We start from the raw sequence: 13,983 nt of genomic DNA on the forward strand, positions 1-13,983 counted from the left end.
AAGCAGGAAATAGGTTTTCTGTTCAGCCTCTTTACAAGTGTAGGGGTTGTACTGTGTACATGTCTGCTGTCCTGCTCATGGCCTCTGGCAGTGTAAAAGCAGCAAAATTCTGACACTTGTGCAGTGTGATCCGCAGATCTCAGGCACGTGCTCCTCTAGTCTATTAACATCTGTTTTGCAGTAAATACTTCCGCTTTGCTGTATTCATGTCCAAGAGGATTTTTATAGCCATCTCAACTAGTCAGACATGTTTAATTCTCTTACTATAAGATTGGGCCTTTTTTCTCACGATGGGACAAGGCATTTCACCTGTTGTATAGGAGATTTGTTCATATACAAAAAGCAGAGCAACTTATTTTGTGCAGCACTAGTTTGACCTGTTTTATTTCTTGTGTCTTGTATTCAGATCATGGAGCTGAAATGGCTGCTGTGTGTGACACTGCTAGCTCTTGGAATGCTGGCTGTCCAGGCACATGACATGGAAGATGACAATGATATTGATGATGTGGTTGATATTGAGGATGACTTGGATGATGCCATTGAGGAGATAGAAGAGTCAAAGTCTGAAAGCAGTGCTCCACCACCACCTCCAAAGGTTTGCCATGGACATGCTCTTAAATCAAGTTAGGTCGTGATGTAGGTAATATGGGTCTGATTAGAGATATTGGTGTTCATATTGAATGTCTTTTAAATTAAGAAATCTTGCCTAGGAGTAAGATTTGGAATTAAGTTTAGGTGCATCATTCCTGTTCTCTTTTGTCCTCTGTCTTTCTGAAGACTTGGATCCACACTTGAAATTTGTGGTGTGCTTATCAGGAGATATACACTTCACTTTTAGCTGCAGACAAGAACACAATGGCTTGGCATAAGCAGCATGTACATAATTTTTATATTTATCTTGATGGAGTTTTTCAGGTAAACTCCAGTACAGTGGAGAAATGAGCTGTACATGCATTTATTGCTTTTTGATTTCTGGAGTGGGAGAATATAATTTTAATTGTGCATTAAATATCTTTTTTTCTTCAATAGGTTACCTACAAGGTGCCTGTCCCAACGGGCGAAGTTTATTTTGCAGAAACCTTTGATAAAGGAACTCTGGATGGGTAAATATAATCTGTAGAATGCAATGTATGACAAATAACTAAATTTAGTACCACCTAGAGCCTGTGCTCTTCAAAACTGAATCAAATGGCAATGGTTGGTGGGTTAGAACAGTGGGTCCATAATGCAGGCTGTTAAAGTGCTGGGCTAAACTAGTATATCCTTAGGTGCTAATAAGGGGAAAGTGTTATATACTATACTGTTTTAATCCTTGTAATTATACTTTCTGCAAGTTCTTCAGGTAATAAGTTAGGATAGAGAGGTACTAGAAACTTGCTTAGTGGGAACTTTTACAAGAGCCAGACGCTCTGACAGTGATTCTAGAGAATTATCCAGGCTCAAGGAACAAAACTCTGGAGGGCATCTAGACTCTAGGACTTAGTCATAGGATCTCTCTTCTAAGGGCTGTCTCTCTCTCTCTCTCTCTCTCTCTCTCTCTCTCTCTCTCTCTCTTTTTTTTTTTTTTTTTTAAGAGCAAGTGGGAAGATAAAAAGGAAAAGTAAATCAGTTTTTTTGAGAAAAGGGGAAAAAAATCCCTGTCTTTCTGACCAATGGATGTCTTCCTTCTAGGTGGATCCTTTCCAAAGCAAAGAAAGATGATACAGATGATGAGATTGCCAAATATGATGGTGAGTGCTAGCTAGGTTTTGTGCAAACAGTAGCTACTTCTGATGTCTTCGTCATTTCTAAAGAGGTGCAAATCTTTGTTTTCAGTTTTCAAGATGAGATAATATTTCCTATATAAAAAAGGGAAATGTTTGTATACATGGCTAATAATACAAAATGTCCTAATTTAGCCAAACAATCCACTTAAAGGTGTTAAACATTTTTAGTGAAGATGTTATGGTAATAACTTTAGAAAGACCCTGTGGGATAGTACAGAATACTGACTTTCTCGTTTGAAGTTAAAGACGGTCTTGAATAAATTTTGGTAGCAGATAATTTTCCCTCCTCCTCAGGTAAATGGGAAGTTCAAGATATGAAGGACACGAGGCTTCCTGGAGACAAGGGGCTTGTACTGGTAACCCGAGCCAAACATCATGCGATTTCATCCAAACTTTCAAAGCCCTTTGTATTTGATACCAAACCCCTTATTATACAGTAAGTAACAGATAACTTTCAGTGTTTGTTATTACAGTGTTCATTATTCAGTGATGACATAGCAGGCTGGGGTGGTTGTTCAAAAACTGAACTTTTGTTGTCTAGGGAATATGGGTGACACAAGATCTTATTATCTACCATTATGTCATTTGAGTAACAGTAAAGTAGCAACACAAATTCATAAAGAGGGAAGCAGTGTCACGTTATGAGCAGTATGACTCCTTTCCCCTGAAGGAAGAGCAGTGTGGTGAAGCCTGAAAAGGAAGGTAGTCTCTGAAAACTAGACTGGGTCACCAGTCTCTAGTTTTCACTTAATTTGGTTTATTGTGATGATAAGGTGAAACGGATTTTTTCCACTGTTAATTGTCCAAGTCCTTGTCCTTCTGGACAAGAGATAGTCCATCTGTAAATTGGTGCATTTAGTAAACTGTCCCTACTTTCCAAGGTGGAATGTGCAAAGTGGTAGAGGTGCAGTTGTTTCTTCGTTTGTTTTAGATCATTTGTTACAGAAGAACAGCTTGTCTAGATCTGCTGGGTCATAACTGATGTAGAAGAATCTACTTGCATGCATCTTAGAATAGCAAGAGAAAAAAAAATCAGTAAGAGGAGCTGAAGTGTAGGATATGACCCACTTTACAAGTAAAAAGAAGAGTAAACTAGTCATATTTGTCTAACATGATGAATTGGTCATTTTGCTTTGCATGACCACTTAGTTTTGGCTACAGTGCTAAAAATAAAACTTAAATGGTCACCCACCACAGCTGCTGGCATTGAGAGAGGTTCAAGCATAGTTAGCCTATTCCTGACACACATATCTTGCCTTTTTCAGACTTCTGGGTATCCCTAAATATCGTGTTGTATGCTTACAACCCTGCAGGGCTTTTCCTAGGGTCTGACTGTTCTGGTTTTGGTCATCCAGCACATTGAGTTGTCTTTGTCTGCCCTAGCGGTTACAGGGAAAATATTTGCTTTGCCTTAAACTATATTGCACTCTCTTGCATGCTGGGCAGTGCTTTTCTAAATTAAAATCCTCTAGACCATATTTTTTTTCTAAATTATAATCTTCTAGACCAGCACTCAATTCCTTTGATCTTTCCTCTCACATTGAGTCTTCTAAGTTTTTAGTTCCTGTTGTTTCTTAGACCCTTCTGAATATGTTCAATGTGTAGAATTTGTGTGTTTATAAAACTAATTGGACATGTGACTCGAAGCAAATAGCAACTGAACAGTGTTACTTTGAATCCATGCTTGAAGAGTGTTGCCTTGAATTATGAAAGTGATTTTTTCTCTCATGTGTAACATATTGTCCACTTCTGCCCAAAACCAAAACTAGGTATGAAGTAAACTTCCAAAATGGAATCGAGTGTGGTGGGGCCTATGTGAAATTGCTTTCAAAAACTCCTGAGTTGAACCTGGTGAGTGATGCTGCTACTTCAAGTATTATGCCATGGAAAGAAAAAAAAAAAACTTTTCAGCTTCTTCCTAAAGAAACACATGAAGTGGTGCATATTTAGGACCTGATCTCCAATATACTTTCCCTTCAGTATTTTCCCACTGTTTTATTTGGAGAAGACCAATATTCAAGATCTTTTGAACTTGTGTGAGGTCTCCTGAGTTTCTTAGTATTGAAACACATCCTCCTCTTTTTGCTGAAGTCTGCACCACTTTTGATTTCTTTAGGTTCTAGGACCAAAACCAAGGTATTTTATGAAGTAGCCGTTGTAGGTAGACACACTTGCATAGGAAGCACTGCCCAGAAGGACAATTTAATGTATTATCTTTCAAAACAAACTAGTCCCAATAACTAAAGTATCCTTGCATTTATTATCTTTACTTTGGCTTCTGAGGTCATTGTGAGGTATTGAATATGATTTAAAAAGGAAAAAAAAAAAAAAAAAAGTTAAAGGTTAGCCTTGCTGATGCCTATGTTAAGCTGTGCTTTTTAAGTGGCCCTTGAATGCAGTCCTTCTGCAAAGACTTAAAAGTACAGTTAATGCTTAGTTCCTGAGAGTAATTTGCAGTCGTTCCTCTCAATCCAAACCTGTTCTGAGCGTTTTAGCCTGTTCAGTCAGAGTTAACTGCATAGTCGCCTTGTTACAGGTTTGTGTATAGCCCAAGGGTTTTCTTTAGCCATATTTCTAGACTTTCTATTAAGTCCCTTACCATTCTTCTCCTTTCTCTCTGCTATCTCATTGGAGTTGTATTACCAATGCAGATGCCACATTCAACAAAATGATACTATATAGTCCTATATGTTATATAGCCTAGCCCAAGCGGCTGTCTTGGCCACTTTTATGTACATTGAATATCAAAATAACATTAGCAAGAACAAATAGACTTGCTTGCAGTGTTCAAAGGTAACATTTTGCCTGGTTAACTCTTAAATTGAGGCTAGTTCATATATAACTCTGTAAACCCAATACATATCAGTTCACTTATGGTGCTTATCTCCTTGTGTGGAATAAAATTGATGGACAAGTTAGCCACTCATTACCAGTATTGTAATAGTTCTTTACTGATAGCTTTTAATCTCTTCCATAATGTAGAGATAAATATATTTTTATTTAGTGATAACTGTAAGTTAAGTGCATCTCGTTGATAACTCTTGGACAGCCATTAATTTTCATCTGGAAAAAAGGAGACTGAAGGTGCAAAGTCAAGAAGCTGTGTAGTTCTGGCCTTAGATTTTTAAAGCATGTAGCTGAGATACAAGCTTTAGTATGGTATGTTGCTGGTTTGTAATATAAGTTTCATAACTTTCTAATAAATTAGCGGTTCCTATAGTAGTCAGTAGCTCAACAGCAGTACTTTGAGTTCACTTCAACTCAAGTTTTATATTGTTTGAAAGGATCAATTCCATGACAAAACTCCATACACAATCATGTTTGGACCTGATAAATGTGGAGAGGACTACAAATTGCATTTCATCTTCCGGCACAAGAACCCAAAGACTGGTAAATATGAGGAGAAGCATGCAAAGCGTCCTGATGCAGACCTGAAGAACTACTTTACTGATAAGAAGACCCACCTTTACACACTGGGTACGGTGACTGTTAACTCTGCTTTCTTATAAACTGCTTCTGTCTTTTTGGAATCAAAAAGTGAGATTATCCAAATGAGTAACTGAATATGCTAGTCACCATCTCATACAGCTAAACACATTTAAACTTTGGATACAAAATCTGGCCTTGCTACATACAAGGGCATACTTTTTCCTTATGAGAAATGTTGACTCATGTAAGAAAACTCAGGAGACCTTAAACATTAGCAGTCAGGAATATCTTAATATGTGGAGTATATCCAAAATCATTAGGAGCATACCTAGAGTAGTTGAATACGGTGTGCTTATAACTTTGGGTATACTAGGCTTTAGACTTGGAGAGAAATAGCAATAGTGATTTCATCTCCCAGCAGACTTCCATTCTTTGGAAACAATGGCTTTGAGGTTTAATTTTTAAAGTCAGCCTTGTGCAGCTTCTATTTTTAGCTGGTTAGTTCTGTACTTAGGTTTGGATAGCTTAACTCAGGTAAGAGAGCAGGCTGTGCTGCTGTACTACTGTATTACAACTACAAAATCAGTTCTTGAAGCAAAATATCTGGTCTGCTGACCAATTTTTAGGTATGACTGAAAACTTTCAAGAAGTGCTCAAAGATTTCTTGCTATTGTTGTTGCAAAGACAACAATGGATAAAGGAATAAGAAAGACTTAAGTCTTGCATGATAGTAATAAGATTATAAATGCATACAGGAGAATTATTCCTGAGGAGATGGGTGTAAATACCTTTCTTTAATATTAAAGAAAGACTGTGTCAAACTTGTCAAATTGCTCTGGTAATTAATAAGTCTCTGTTTTCAGCAAACTTATAAAAATCCTTACAAAAAGTAGGATTCCTGCAGCAGATCTTTCTCTCACAAGATGAGATGTGGTATATAATCATTCTTGCCAATTGAACTTAAGGAAAAGGCTTATTAACAACATTTAAGAACAATTTCTGAATAGAAGGTAGCTTAGATTGCTTGCTGAAATTCACGCTGTATGGTGAGGATGAGTGGTACCTTATGAAATACTGTGTATGTGTATCTAAATATATTAATGCAAAGACTACACTGACTTTTTCATTCCAGTCTTGAATCCTGATAATAGTTTTGAAATACTGGTCGATCAAGCGGTTGTCAATAGTGGGAATTTATTAAATGATATGACCCCTCCTGTGAATCCACCACGGGAAATTGAAGACCCAAATGACCAGAAGCCTGAGGACTGGGATGAGAGACCAAAAATTCCAGACCCAGATGCTGTTAAACCAGATGATTGGTGAGTTGTTTGAGGTGTCGAACTGAGGAAGGCCTTGGCTTCAGAATTCGGTTCTTATCCAAAATTTCTTCTTGGATGACTTGCAGAAGGCCCTGAACCTCACTGTTGTAATCAAAACGCAGGCAGTTTAGGCAGGTGAACTACCATATTGGTAGGTGAAGGCAGATAGTATCCCTGTTGTGTAGGAAAAGCTGTTTACGACTTCTGTTACCGCAAGAAACTTTCAGAAACATTTGAACTGATATTTTTGTCCTGGCTTGACTCAAAGGATAATTTCTTGATAGTATAAGATGCTTATAGATTGTATAACTTGTTAACGAGAGTGTATTATTTGACAACCTAAATTGGAAACTGATATGGATTTTCGGCCTTTGAATCTGTGCTCAGTGCAACATGGACTTGAGCCATGAGGCAACATCTGTGTAATGTAGATAGCAAGGCAGTTCCATTCTTAGATCATGATGTTGCACTTAAAAACCTAAAATGAAGCTGCCTGGTAGCAGTTAGCTTGTTCGGAATACACAGAATCATATAGTGAGGTTAAAATGTTAATATATGTATTAATGTATAATATGCCATCTTAAAGGGATGAAGATGCTCCTGCAAAGATTCCTGATGAAAATGCTGTGAAACCAGAGGGTTGGCTGGATGATGAGCCAGAATATGTAGCAGATCCTGATGCCGAGAAACCAGAGGACTGGTAGGTTGGCTGCACTTTGTAAATGACAGCAGATACTTTGTGGCTTGCTCGCAGGGTTCCACAGCTCTTAAAAAAACTCGTCCATTGTTGCTCCCTAACAAAGCTATTACTTGGGCTTCCTTGCTTCAAAAGTAGAAGACAGAGTTGATCTAAGTAATCCTGCAGTCTTGCTTTCTCCTATGTCCATTCTTCAACTCCTTTTTTTGAAGATTGTAAGCTGTATGGGACCGGAGCAGTCATTTTGCAGTTGTACAGTGCTTGAAGTTTTTCAGTGACTGACTGCTTTTTTTGAGTTTGTGTTGCCAAGCCGCTTCCTGAAATCCTTATTTCTCCTGCGGTGTCCATATCTGCTGGCCTGTGCTATCCTTAGTTTCAGTATCTTGATTTTACTCTAGGAATGTAATTCTCCCAGAGGTGATATAAGTCTTACTCTGTATAAATAAAAAGGACAAACTTCAAAACTGAAATTTTGTTTTCAGGGATGAGGATATGGATGGTGAATGGGAGGCACCTCAGATTGCAAATCCCAAATGTGAGTCAGCCCCTGGCTGTGGTACCTGGCAGCGACCTATGATGGACAATCCAAACTACAAAGGCAAATGGAAGCCTCCTATGATTGATAATGTGAACTATCAGGTTGGTTTTGTTGCTTGTGTAAATTGTTGACCACTGCAGCAGTTTTCTTCTAAAAAGCAATATGACTTAATTTCAGCGGGTCTAAGCCAGCAACAGCAGGTCTAACCCAACAGCAGCAGTTCAAACTGCTTTCTTGCTAAGCTTCATGCTTTTGTAGTCCAGGCTGATTCCCAGGACATGAAGATTTGCACCCATAAACACTGTATTGGAGCATGGAGAGTGAATTAGTCTCTCTGGTTCAAAGTGGGATGAAAGCTAAAGCGTAGACTTTATGGTAGTAGGTAATGGTGGAATGTCTGTGTCTTTCCTAGGGAATATGGAAACCCAGGAAGATCCCAAATCCAGATTTCTTTGAAGATTTGGAGCCTTTCAAGATGACTCCCTTTAGTGCTGTGGGACTTGAGCTGTGGTCGATGACTTCTGACATCTTTTTTGACAATTTTATTATCTGTACTGAGAGAGCTGTGGCTGATGAATGGGCCAATGATGGATGGGGACTGAAAAAGGCAGCTGATGGTGCTGCAGAGGTGAGAAACAAAGGCTTAGTTGTCTGCTGCTGACTTGAACAGTAGGAGCATTGCTTTTCTCCCACAGTTTCTACTAAAACATGCATGTGTGTGTATGTAGTAAGGCTAGAGATTATGGTAAACTCCATTGGAACCTCAGTTTTAATGGTATGTAGTTTCTATGGTACTTGTTGACACTGAGGGCTTACTACTTTTTATGGGGCTTTGCTCATGTCAACTGTGCTGCTAATTTAAACCATTATTCTAGCTTTTAGTTTATAAACTGTGGAGGAATACTTATGTTGGTTAGCTTTAAGGTTTGAGGTATGAAATAGTTATGTTCAAAGTTGCATAAAGTCTATTGGAAATCAGTGTAGCAGTTAACAAACTAAGCAGAAACGGCGCTGTGTAGGATGAATTTTGACAGTTCATTTTATCTTGCAGCCTGGAGTTGTGGGCCAGATGATGGCAGCTGCTGAAGAACGTCCCTGGCTTTGGGTAGTCTACATCCTCACTGTGGCTTTGCCAGTGTTCCTTGTTGTGCTTTTCTGCTGCTCTGGGAAGGTATGTGTTTCCTTTGGTAGGACAAAACAGAATACTTAAAGATACTCAGTTTAACATGTCCTAACTTCACAAATAACTGACTTTTTTTTTCCAGAAACAGACAAGTGCTGCAGAATACAAAAAGACAGATGCTCCTCAACCTGATGTGATGAATGAAGAAAAAGAGGAAGAAAAAGACAAAGGGGACAAAGAGGAGGAGGAAGAGGAAGAAACAAATGATGAAAAGCTAGGTAGGCAAACAAGATGTTCTTTAGAGCAATTTGAATTTCCTATCTAGAATAATAAGCCAGTGGTACTGGTGGATATTGTCTGTTCAATAGCTTAATTCCATTAATATTAAGGAAGGAGAATGAGTGAGACTTTTATTTCCTTTAGAAGAGAAGCAGAAAAGTGATGCTGATATAGGAAGTGCTAGTCAAGAGGAGGAGGAGGAAGAAGAGGAGGAGGAGGAAGACAGGAAACATGCATCAGAGGTAAAAACATTAAATCTTTAAAGGGTATTTTCTGGATTGTTCTTAAATCAGTATAAAACTTACACAACCTTACTGAAGTCTTAACCTGGCCCATGTGATACTGTTCCCACTGTTAGGGAACACCCCCTCCCCACTGTAGAAATGGAGAGAATTCAATCGCTTTGCAGAATTGGAATCACTTGTCCAGCTGAAGCATGGCAGGAAGCCCTGCTGGGGCCCTGCCCTAGTGCCTGTATTGAGAGGAGTGGGATTGTGTGATGCAGACCACGTTCCAGGGGTGAAAAGCTTGTTTGGCTTTGTGTGCAGTCAGGATGTGACCTTTAAGAGTTCTGTGCTGGCATAATGGCTAACCCAAAAATGGGTGGAGTGTCCCTTAATCTGACGTTAAAGGGATTCTCACAGCAGTGGAAGCTGTTAAACATTTGGCAAATATTGGGCAGGAATCCTCCACCTTTCACTTTGTCCACCGTGACAGGTGAAGGATTCCTCTGTGTGTTTGTGTTTGGAAAGGAGGGGGGTAGTAACATCAGTAGGTCCTTGGAGAAGTTACTTTGATTTCTGCATTAGAATTTAAGTGGTTTGTAGATTTTTTTTTTTTTTATTACTATTTTTTGCCTCCCCTCTTAATGTCTCTTTAAAAGCTGTTTTGGATTAGATCTCCGTGATGCTGACACAAATGACTTTTTTGCAGGAGGAGGAGACTGTGAATAGATCACCCAGAAACAGAAAGCCAAGAAGAGATTGAAGAAGAAGAAAGTAAAAAGAAAAAAAAATCATAAGAACTTGATCTGTAATTTTTTTTCCAAACTCTGTTCTGGGAGAGGACCTTGGACACCTTACATTGAAACTCAGACAGACCTCAAGATCTCACCATCCACAGGTTCCAGTTACACTATCCAATGTAATGGAGTGTCTAGCAGTAAAATCTTTGCAATCATCTGTTTTAAAACATCATTCCTGTAGAAAGAATGCATTTAATATAACGGGCTGTGGATTTCGGAATGTAACATAACTAACCTTTTTCGTTTTGGTTTTAAATACTCTGTCTGTTTGTTTTTTAGTAGGTTAGTAGAACTTTGACAGTCTCAAACCATGGCTTAATTTAATATATTAATTAGTAAAAAAAATAATAATAACAATGAAAATCTTGAAAATGCTAGATGTTAAATGCAGTTTTATAACTAGTTTTTTTTACAGACATGTAAATTCCTAAATGCACCAGTGTCTTTATATCCCTTAATTTGATAATTATGCTCAAGATGGTTGATGTAGTTGACACTCCCTTTTCCCTCAAAGAGATAAAAAAAAAGAAAAGATGGGATATGTGGGAAAACTAGTAGCTAAACTTCATAATCAACTTTGTTCTGCAAGGGAGGGGAAGAGGAAAGGGTGGAAGGAAGGGGCTAACCGGTCTTATGGAATATGAGCATTGTCCATGGCTAAAGCCGACTTAGTGTTAACAAATGATCTAGGATTTGGCGTAGGGCATCTTAATGTGGCATTTAATCCCACAGAAATTGGATTTTGTTAGTCCTTGAACTCTTCTCAAAAGCTGAAGGGTTATAGGGATATTTAGACTATTTTCCCTTTTCCTTCTGTTCAGTCACTGATGCTCTCCTTTGTGACTATACTTCCCTCCCCACCCCGAGCGCAGCTTTGCCTCAATTGCTGAAAAGTGCTTCATGTTCAGCTCATTGTCAAACCTTATAGCTAGGTCCGCTCCTTTCCAGGGTCCAAGCACTGGATAGGACAGTGTCCTGTATCCTCTCACTGCTATCACTGTATGTCTGCTCCTGTAGAAACAGGAGGGGTGGTCAGATACACAAGTCGAAATGAGTATCTAAGGAAAAAAACAAAACAAAAATGAGATGTCAGTATTTGTAGATGGGGAAGGAGCATGTGGAATCTCTTAACTGGTATGTGAAACTGTTCAAGTCTTTTATCTTCTATTCATGTAACAAATGCATCCTAAATTATATTGTGAATGTTAGGGAGTTCCAATTCCAGATGAATAAATTTTTTTTAAGTGTTGAGTCTACAATACTATACTGTTTCAAACACTTTTTTTGTGGAATGCAGGTGATCACTACAAGAGCATACCTCTGAGGGTTAAATCTATGTAACTTCATTACACTGTACCAAATATGTTGCAGTTTGGATGTCTATATAGATAAGCTTTTGCCTTTGTTTAGAGTGAATTAAATGTCCTGAAATTACTCTTCTTGCACTGAATATAAACACTCCAGTGTTGTTTCGGGTAGGTCATAGCTATCGTGTGGGAAATAACTCCCAGGGCTGGGGGAGGAAAGTGTTCTAATTACCTTGCAGAAAATCTAACCAATTACTAAAAAGTTCAGGATTTTTTTTTTTTTATAAAACATCTTTTGCTGCCTGTTCTTATGTTGTGTCCCTTAGTAGTTGTGTTGGAAATACTAAAGACCACACAAACTTAGCAGGATTTCTTGCTCTTTCTGCAGTGTGCAGATAAACCATTGCAAGCAAGATACTGGAAGTAACCTCCAGCTTGTGTTGGGAGCTATTGCATGTTTAGAATGCCTCTGCTTGTGGAGCACCTGGTAGATAATGCTCCTTACTGCCAAAATAGCTTATACTCTGACATGGAAGATGTCATCGCCTAAGCATTGCTACTAGCTCGTTCTCAGGACTGTATTTTTATCAAGGAGCAGCTGCTTTTTATGACTCTCAGTCCTTTGAGATGAAGTAAATATAAATAGTTTCAAGCCAGCTAACAATTCTGAGCACAACATAAACCTGTAATCTAATCAGTATTTTTGATCTTAATATGCAAATTGCCTTAAATTCCTGGACAGTTCTTGTGCATACATGTTCTTTCAAAGCATAAAAAACAAATTTAAGATCTGCTATCAGCTTTTAGATAGTGTTATATTAAAGCTAACTGTAAATCTACGTTTGCTTCTGCTAGATCTCCTGAAAAGGTCTCCTGTCTGCATGTTACGGCTTTTTTGATACCTTAGTGTATGCTTCTTGAGTAATCACTACAATAAATGAAGACTTAAGTTAGACAATTTAAATGTTACTTCTTATCCTGCATTCTCACTTGGGTCACTCAATTTAACATTAGAATGACTATTCTTTTTCTATTAAAAAAAAAAAAAAACACACTTGGAGATAGCTACTTTCTACAGAAGCAGTAGATAAAGAAGGCCTGTAAAGCATGGCTTTTTTTCCCCAAGTACTGCAGCTCTGCTTAGTAGCTCCAAGTTTTACAGGTTTGAGACACCTTTGGGTCCCTGAGGGGGGGTTGGATGGGGCTGCAGCTGTTGGAGAGGATGGATTCCAGAAGCTGAACTTGCTCTTTCTGACGACCAGAGTGAGGGAAGGGGTCTGAGATGGCTCAAGATGGAGCAAGCATACCTGAGTGTTTATAGGCAGTTACTAGCACACAGGATATTAGAAATGCTGGAGATGTTTTATTTTTCCTTTTTTTTTTTTTTTTGTCCTCAGTGCTGGGAGTTGGTGCAGATGTTTCTAGAGGAGGTGAGAGGGTCAGCTACATAAGCGAATGTGTGACCTGGCCTTGCAGCTCTGGTGCTAAAAATGGAGTTATCGCAGCTCCATCGTGTGGGATGTGAAATGCACCAAGTGTCTGTGTTCGGATGGGTTCCTCAGAGGTGCCCAGCGCGTGCAGAGCTGCTGCTGGTCGTGGCTCTTGGTTGTCTTTCGCCCTCTCTGCTCCTTCCTCCCACGCAGGGCTCAGTTTAGCTGGTAGTGATGATGCGTGGGGGGCTGGTGACAAGGCCAGGCACCCCTGGCCTTCCCTGTTAATCTGTAATTACCAGTATTGCCTCGAGACATCAGAAACAACCCTGTAGTGCTCCTGAACCAGCACTGTGACTTCTGTTGTGCAAAAGACCTGTCCATTCCAGAAAGGTAACTGTAGATGCAGTATGCATATATTAAAAAAAAAAAAGAATAAATTATGATGTAAAATTTAATAAGCTTAGTGCTGTGGCTTTTTTGTCTAATCATTTCGAAGTGCCTACCTCTTCCTCCCTCATGTTATTCGGCTTTGTGTTGAACTGATGGGCTGAGACAGAGCCTGGAGCGCTGGGTCAGGAGGCCCCGCGGCCTCCATGGCGTCTTCCCCTCAGTGCTGCGCGGGGCGGGGCTTGCGCCCGTCACTCACAGCCAGGCCACGCCCCCCGGCGCCCCGCCCCGCCCCTTTCCTCTTCCCCTCCTGCCTTTTAAATGCGCCCCCGGCCGCGTCCTGCGGGCTCCCGCCTCCGCCCCCTCGCCCGCCTCCCATTGGCCGGCGGCCGCGTCGCTCAGCGCCCGTGACGCGCGACGCGCCCGTGACGTCGCCCGCCACCCAGGAAGCCCCGCCCATTTATCCTCAGCTCGGCTCTTGAGGGGAAAAACAATTTCAAGATGGCGGCGGCGCGGATAACAATGGGGAGCGGGGGCCCCGCGCCCGCCCGCGCCTGAGCGCCGCGCCCGCCGCGCGCGGCCCGGCGGAGCGGGGCGGCCCGCGGGGCCAGCGGGCGCCGCGGCCGGGCGAGCGGCGCCGGCCGCGGGGGAGAAGGAGGAAGTGGGGCGGGGGGGAGC

General features: G+C 40.3%; 1 protein-coding gene and 1 long non-coding RNA gene across 2 annotated transcripts; both read left to right on the forward strand.

The window, feature by feature from the left end:
* The first annotated feature begins 396 nt into the window (after nucleotides 1–396).
* Nucleotides 397–10,508, forward strand: CANX (calnexin). Its single transcript, XM_010218419.2, has 14 exons — nucleotides 397–595; nucleotides 1,030–1,103; nucleotides 1,672–1,730; nucleotides 2,061–2,202; nucleotides 3,536–3,617; nucleotides 5,051–5,243; nucleotides 6,328–6,517; nucleotides 7,104–7,217; nucleotides 7,697–7,853; nucleotides 8,165–8,380; nucleotides 8,804–8,923; nucleotides 9,018–9,153; nucleotides 9,299–9,396; nucleotides 10,088–10,508. The coding sequence occupies exons 1-14, from the start codon at nucleotides 410–412 to the stop codon at nucleotides 10,139–10,141; spliced, it is 1,821 nt and encodes a 606-aa protein (XP_010216721.1). The 5' UTR covers nucleotides 397–409; the 3' UTR covers nucleotides 10,142–10,508.
* Nucleotides 10,509–11,023: 515 nt separating this feature from the next.
* LOC148591778 (uncharacterized) lies at nucleotides 11,024–12,189 on the forward strand. The gene is made up of 2 exons (XR_015914026.1): nucleotides 11,024–11,802; nucleotides 11,850–12,189. It is a non-coding gene; the product is annotated as an uncharacterized LOC148591778 (long non-coding RNA).
* Nucleotides 12,190–13,983: the final 1,794 nt, after the last annotated feature.

Source organism: Tinamus guttatus, unplaced genomic scaffold (genome assembly GCF_059628265.1).
Source record: "Tinamus guttatus ecotype Peru unplaced genomic scaffold, ASM5962826v1 Tinamus_guttatus_pri_ptg000710l, whole genome shotgun sequence".
Taxonomy (NCBI): Eukaryota; Metazoa; Chordata; class Aves; order Tinamiformes; family Tinamidae; genus Tinamus; species Tinamus guttatus.